General features: G+C 35.6%; 1 protein-coding gene across 1 annotated transcript in view; it reads right to left on the reverse strand.

Moving 5' to 3' along the window:
* Positions 1-2,608: 2,608 nt before the first annotated feature.
* Positions 2,609-7,783, reverse strand: part of LOC111703598 (single-stranded DNA-binding protein 3) — a gene marked incomplete in the record, with an annotated part of 8,671 nt that continues 3,496 nt past the window's right edge. The window contains 5 exon segments of the mRNA XM_023475584.1: positions 2,609-2,692; positions 2,860-2,951; positions 4,259-4,486; positions 5,426-5,582; positions 6,391-6,429. Of these exon segments, the coding sequence (XP_023331352.1) occupies positions 2,609-2,692; positions 2,860-2,951; positions 4,259-4,486; positions 5,426-5,582; positions 6,391-6,429 (600 nt within the window).

Here is a 7,783-nt window from a genome sequence, read left to right on the forward strand (position 1 = left end):
TTTTTTTACAGAAATAGTAAAACCTACTATTTCTGTAAATAATCCATTTACTACAATTATTTAAATTTTGCCCTCGAAAAACTATTTGTGCAAAAAACGAACGACCGACTTTTTGGGGGGGTTATCGCTAATAATTTCTATGTAAAATTGTAGTAAGTAAGTAATCATTTATTTATGAAAAATAAAAAAACATACAAAATTAAGTGTTAAAGAAGAAAATATTTCCCCCCAATTAAAAAAAAATATAAAAAGTAGAAATAAAGGGACAAGGAAAGGAAAGGAAAAGGAAAGGAAAAGGAAAGGAATGGAAAGGAAAGGAAAAGGAAATTTATATTTTTATTGTTTACATTATAAAGTCATCCGAGTTTTCTCATAAATTTACTTTTTATTTACAATAAATATGGTTACAATTTACAATTTACAAATCACAAATTTTTAAAAATGTAATTACATAAGTCTCTATCAATGAACTGAAATGCTACAGGGTTATCCAAATAAAATAAGGGTTTAATGACGACCTAACGAATTTTTTACTTGATCTGAAAACTTTGAATGACAAGCTGTATCTGACGTGGGTTAACTATTTCAGATATTTACAGGTCGTTTCACATTTCAATCCTTTTTGTATGCATGGTGTCCCCCTGTAGCATCATTCTCATTCATTCATTGGAGGGACTGCAGGTGGACATAATATTAAGTAACCCTCCATTAAAGAGCGAAATGTCCGATTCACAAAGTACAGCCTTGCAAGCATTGTATCATCAAGAATGAATGATATATCCATGTTTGTTTACATTGAAAATTGCGAATTTATGCTTCAAAAACAATGTAGAAAATTGTCTGTCAGAATTAAACATTTTTCAAGACAAAATCTTCAACATTCTTGATCAGAGAAAGGTTAAAAAGGTGCCGTTGTGAATCGTGAATGGCCCTCTTGCCATGAAAGATCACTTGAAGATGCTTGTGCACTGTGCAGTCCCTTTAAAATATTACATCTTCACTTTCTTTAGGTAACAGAGCACAACATAAATACTGAGGAGGAAGGGAAAGACAAAAAAAGAATTTTATGCAATTTCAAAATGGTTTTAATCGTTACTTATTTTTATTATTGCATGAAAAATTCTCCTGAGGGACCCCCAGGACCTAAACTAGGTCCTGGACCTCCCGGAGGAGGTCCTCCGCCTCCTCCTGGTCCTCCAGGACCTCCAGGGCCTCCAGGACCCCCACCCTCAGACTCCTTTTCAAACCTCTTGGCCTCTTCTTGCATGCTTTCCTTGATCTTCAGTATCGCCTCACTCTCATTCTAGAACAGGTACTGCATACAGGGGTCATAGAGTAAACATTCATTTATTTACACAGTACACACATACATGCAGTACTCTGACAAGGGTCATGGAGTACACATACATTTATATACACAGTTATACGAGGGAGGGAAGGACACCTCCCCTGCACAGCTTCCGAACCTCAAATTATATATTTGCGGCAGTACGCGTCTCCATGCCATGTCTTTACAACGTCTCATCCTTTATTGGGTAACCCTGTAAAAACACGCATGCAATACACTTACAGTGATTTATAGACTAATGTACGGTGAAAATTCATTTTATTATGATGTTTCCTTTCATATTAATAAATAAGCATACAAATTAATGAATATCTAAATAATTGTCATTTATAATCCATTGAATTTTCAAAAATCAATTTTGTGCCATGGAAGTATAATTTTGTTTAAGTTTTCATATTGTTAAAAAACAGAAGTTTTCCCTTTAAATTGAATGGAGGTGCTATATATCGTTTGCATTAATGTCCACGGTCTGAGAATCTAAATTAAAGTGAAGAAAATCAAAATAATAAACTCAATTTAGATGTAAAAGCTTCATTGTTGAAAAATTGAAGAACATTTTTTATTCGAACTGAAAATGTCAGGTGTAAGTGAGACATATAATACCAAGTCTATAATACAGTGGTAGTCTATGAACATAAAAGGATCGAATATATTATTTCTATAATAGTAGTTTTTGCAATATTACAGTGTACTATTTCAATAACCTCCTCCCTTCCCTTCCCTTTCCTTCCCTTTCCTCCTTATAACGTCACCAAACTATTCATTTTGTAATTTATCTAGCAAAATTTAAGTTGTGTCTTACCGTGTGCCTTTTGAGTCATGTCTTTGGTTCATAACGTGCCTTTTGAGTCATGTCTTTGGTTCATAACGTGCCTTTTGAGTCATGTCTTTGGTTCTAACGTGCCTTTTGAGTCATGTCTTTGGTTCTAACGTGCCTTTTGAGTCATGTCTTTGGTTCATAATCTACCTGTTCAGTCATGTCTTTGGTTCATAACCTGCCTGTTCAGTCATGTCTTTGGTTTATAACGTGCCTTTTGAGTCATGTCTTTGGTTCATAACGTGCCTTTTGAGTATTGCCATTTGTACATAACGTGTCTTTTGAGTATTATTTTTAGTTCATAACGTGCCTTTTAAGTCATAACTTTAGTTCATAACGTACCAATTGAGTCATGTCCCAGTGCTTTCAGTAAAACAATTAAATTGTAAGAATTCTGGTTCTTAAAATATGACATTTATTTTTTATACCCCTGCCTTTTTTTCTTATGTTCTTCGCTTATGTGATCCCCATTTGACTATCCCCCCCCTTTTCTCTCTCATCCTTATTATCAAGTCTAGTCCAGTTCCCTAGAAACTATTTATTATCAAGTATAGTCCAGTTCCCTAGAAACAATTATTATCAAGTCTAGTCTAGCTCCCTGGAAACAATTAATACTGAAAGAAGACGACTTAATAATCCAAGGTAAAAGTATGACGACATTCAGAATTTGAAAGAAGAAAGACGACATTATTACCCCTGAAATGCTGGTAGGAACATTCTTCATCATGAAGAGAGGATCAGGGCCAGGATCAGGACCGTGTCCGGGACTTGGCATGATCGGGGTACCTGTATTATTATTATCCATGTGATCATTCATTTAGGAACAAATTATCATTATCATAAACAATTAACAATACCATAACCTTGCGTTGATTTAAAAACAATATTAAAAAATAGTTTTGTAATTATTATTTAATTATTATTNGAATGCAGGCACGATGTACATATCATGAGTTTCACCAAAATATTTCTTAAGTTTGTTAGTATTGCTGTGTTTCCGATCCCCAGAATCCAAAAGGAAGTGTTCTTGAATGCATAAAATGTCTGAGAACAAAGATAGCAAACTTATAAAGTTCTGTTTATCAATTCCCATACCCCCACTATTATAGCTAGTTAAGCACAAAGTACTAGCTGTATCTATCATTGTACTGCTGTTGCACCACCAGTAGCACTATTCTTCTCTACACTCTTGGTTCCATTTTTATCAGAATCTGATACACTTGTGGTTCCATTTCTATCAGAATACCGCTTCCTATAATGGATAAATTCACGGACACGTACTCGCAAGGGCCACACAGTGGGATCCAAGGCTTTCTCAAGATCTTCAGCTGGAACAGAGATTTTAAAGCTAATAACATTTGATGTTTCATTTGGTTTAGACATCTGCACAATATCGCCAACTGTTATCTTAATATCAGCTTCTTCTAAGTCATCCACAATATCCTGTTTGGTGGTACCTTTAGGAATAACATAACAGAAAATATCAGCCGGAGGGGATTTAATTTTTCTTATTTTCTATTGAGTTCTTGTACCAGAGACAACTGGCTTCCCTACATTCCTTCTTTTGTTTTGAGAGTTTATTCCATCATTTAATCCTCTCTTTACACTATAGGAGATCTTTCTCTACCTATTCCTGCTCTTAGGGGGACTGTAAGATTCTTTGGTCTTGCCCCTGTACCACTATAATCATCATTACCTCTAGTTACCGAACTGTAAGATTTTGCAGCAAAACTTGGTGCAGGATTGACATTGACCTTATCCCAGATACATTTGTTAAAATTAATTCGAAATATAAGGAAGACGATTTTTCCGACTCAAATGCCCCAGCCTTTTCTCTAGATGTATGTGTACTCAAATCCATTTCCTCCTCATGTAATGCCCACATGTCGAATCTCCGCTCATCCCAGCTCCCTCCCGGTATTCAGTCATGTTAGGACAGTTGAACTAGTAACAGCTCCGACACAGGGAGCCTCTATATTATTATCATCATTATTATTATTATCATCATTATTATTATTATCATCATTATTATTATTATCATCATTATTATTATTATCATCATTATTATTATTATCATTATTATTATATTCCACCTGGTCCCTGGGGTGGGCCACCATATCCTGGTGAATGATGAGGAAATGGCGACATTGCTGAGGGGGGCCAAGGGGGTCGGGGACCCCCCATTCCAGACATAGGGGGCATAGGTCCGGGGTGTGGACCACGCATGGGTCCGTAACCCATTGGACCGCCTGGTGGACCTCGTGGTGGGGTCATTCTTGGGCCCATACCAGGCGGACCTTGGAGATGAAAGAAATCTCCATCTAATAAATAAGACATTTTAAAAAAGTTTTTTATATTTCTGTGACCTCATTTTTTGTCTTTTTCCTCCAGACTCAATTTCTTCAAATCCAACTTTAATGTCCCGTCCGATCACTTTATTGTCCCGTCTGATCACTTTATTGTCCCGTCCGACCACTTTGTTGTACCGTCTGACCACTTTATTGTCTCGTCTGACCACTTTATTATCCCGTCCGACCACTTTATTGTCCCGTCTGACCACTTTATTGTCCCGCCTGAATACTTTATTGTCCCTGCTAACAACTTTATTGTTCCGTCTGACCACTTTATTATACCATCTGACCACTTTATATCTCACCACTTTATTGTTCCGTCCGACCACTTTATTGTCCCGTCTGAACACTTTATTGTCCCTGCTAACCACTTTATTGTCCCGTCTGACCACTTTATTGTCTCGTCTGACCATTTTATTGTCCCCTCTGACCACTTTATTATCCCGTCCGACCACTTTATTGTCCCGTCTGAATACTTTGTTGTCCCTGCTAACTACTTTATTGTCCCGTCTGACCACTTTATATCTGACAACTTTATGGTCCCGTCTGACCACTTTATTGTCCCGTCCGACCACTTTATTGTCCCGTCTGACCACTTTATTGTCCCGTCTGACCACTAATAATCAATTATGTCTCTACTCTTTGGAAATACATCTTATATTTATTAGACCTTAATGTATAATAAAAATAAAAAGGCTATTTAACACTAGCTTGAGAAACCAGGTTTGCCTTGAAACTGAGTTTTCTTTTTGAGAGTCAACCTATTCAACTTAACCCTTTTAATTCAAGCTATAAACATTCTACTAAGTTCCTCGGTCAAAATTTGAGGCAAGTTGGTCAAAGGGTTCATGAGTTATGATCGGACATACAAACAAACTGAGATTACTACTTTATAAAGAAGATATTTACCATTAAAGGGTTCTCCGCCAGGGCCCATCATCGGCATCCGCATCGGTGGACCACGTGGACCATATCTGGGTCCCATCGGAGGAAATCCTGGTCCCATCATTGGAGGACCAGGGGTTCCAGGTGACGGATTGGGCGGGGACGGGCGCAAGGGCGAGTTCTAGAAAAAAAGATTGTTTTAAAGAATTTTTTATGTTTTGTGAGACACCCTGTATTTTCCAAATAAAAAAAAATATACATTATACAATTTTTTAAAATCTTTTTGGTGCATTTATCTATTTATTAATTTTGACTTTTAACATTTAAAACCCGATGTCATTTTTTTTTCGTTGATTAAATTGACTCTTTGTATTATTTTTATTATTAATATCGACAGTTTATATTGGATGCATCAATATAGGCTAAAATGAATGTTAGTGCATTGTGAGGGAGGGGGGGAAGCACTTCCCCCATTCCCAGGGGGGAGGTTCAAATATACAATATTGCAATAAAACCATCATTATCATACGTAAAGACGACCTGAATTTAATGTACTGTAGTAAAATGAGGACAGTACAGTACAGGGTTACCCACAACGAATGAGACGTAAAGACGACCTGAAACTCTTTTAGCATAACAAATTCAAGGTTAACTAAAGTCTTCTGCCTTGCTCAGTGCCTGTAAATGGCCTATTTAATTGTTTGTCAAAAAAAAAATCAGGAAACATGAATATTAGAAAACAGACGATATAAATTCCCTACAGTCGTCTCTGACGTCTCATCTTATGTGGGTAACCCTGTACACAATTACATAACACAATTTTGTCTCAAACTTCACTGCTCCTTATCTATTATTTTTATAAAATATACGTAAATTAATTATTTTTTTGAAGGTATTATTATGCCTATTCTTAACGAAAACTATCTTGCTATCGTCATTTTATTCCAATGTTTATGGGACACCCTGTATAATAAATGTTAATTACTTACATGTAATCCGTTAGTCCCGTAACCAGAGTTAACAAATCCCTAGTTAGTAGTAGTTAGTTGTTGGTTAGTTAATGGTTAGTTATGCGGAGGTTGTAATTTATTAATAGTGAACATAGTTGAACTAGGTTAGAATAGCTTAACTACTTCTCTAGGCCGTTGTGTTGGGCATTGGATTTCATTCGTTTTTTAAGACTTTTTGAACTTATGAAATTAAAAGGTTCCATAACATTTTGAGAAGTTTTACAAATTTTAAAACTGTTTTTTATTCTTATTTCTCCTTTGTACTAAGTGACAGTGGATCGTTTAAAAAAAGATTCAAAACTGTTTGTTTTGATTAAACTTAGATCTTATCTTTATCATACAAAAAACTGGGAAAGGATTGTTCTAACACTTAATGTCTTTTGCATCGTTCTTTGCTTCGTTTTTTGCACTCGTACGGTCAGGGTCAAAATCTGGTGTAAGAAAGGCAAATGTTTAGAAATAATAACTGCTTTCTTACACTTTTCCCAGATTTTACCCTAAAAAGAAAAAACTTCCAAAAAACCAACCAGTTTAATGCCCATCCCTATTTGTACTTAAATCCTTACAATTACGATTAAAAAAGACCGATTGATGACATGGATTGTACGCTAAGAGATTACAAAAGGGATTGTACGCTGAGAGATTACAAAAGGGATTGTAAGCGTAATTTTAAGTGACCCTCCATGCAAAAATGGCAATGCCCGATTTACAACGGTACCCTTAAAAGTTTTGTCTGATCGAGTATAAACTATAAATATAAGCAATGTTTATAATTTTGAAAACTGGTTATTTTTAATTGTGGTTTTTCTTCAAAAGTGACTCATAGTCGTATATTTTTACTCCAGAATAACATAAAGGAATTATCAGAATTAAATCTTTATCTTCCACGTAATTAATCAGATAATGTTTCTAGATTGCCGTTGTGAATCGGGCATTGCCATCTCTGCTTGAATGCTTACTTAAAATTACGCTTACAGTCCCTTTAAGAACCAATGTTAAAGTCCTAACACCCTGGTCCCATATGTATAATGTGTGGTTGGTTAGTAAATAAGATTTCAAGGGATTGTTCACTAATTTCAAGGGATTTTTCACTAATTTCAAGGGATTGTTCACTAATTTCAAGATTGTTTACTAATTTCAAAATTCATGAATAATATGCATAACCATGAGCTAACGGTATAAAGAAGTACCAGAATGATGATATATGTACTTTCCCCGATGAAAAGAATTAAATCATTATAAGACCGAATTTAATGAACTGGAGAGGTCGCCGGTTTAAATCCCCATGAATCTTTATATTTGAATCTGAGATTTAAGAGTTGAATTGGCTGTTCAACTCTTTAATATTGTCTGATAGCACCCCCCCCCCCCC

The sequence above is a fragment of the Eurytemora carolleeae genome, unplaced genomic scaffold, assembly GCF_000591075.1.
Source record: "Eurytemora carolleeae unplaced genomic scaffold, Eaff_2.0 scaffold552, whole genome shotgun sequence".
In the NCBI taxonomy this organism is placed as follows: domain Eukaryota; kingdom Metazoa; phylum Arthropoda; class Copepoda; order Calanoida; family Temoridae; genus Eurytemora; species Eurytemora carolleeae.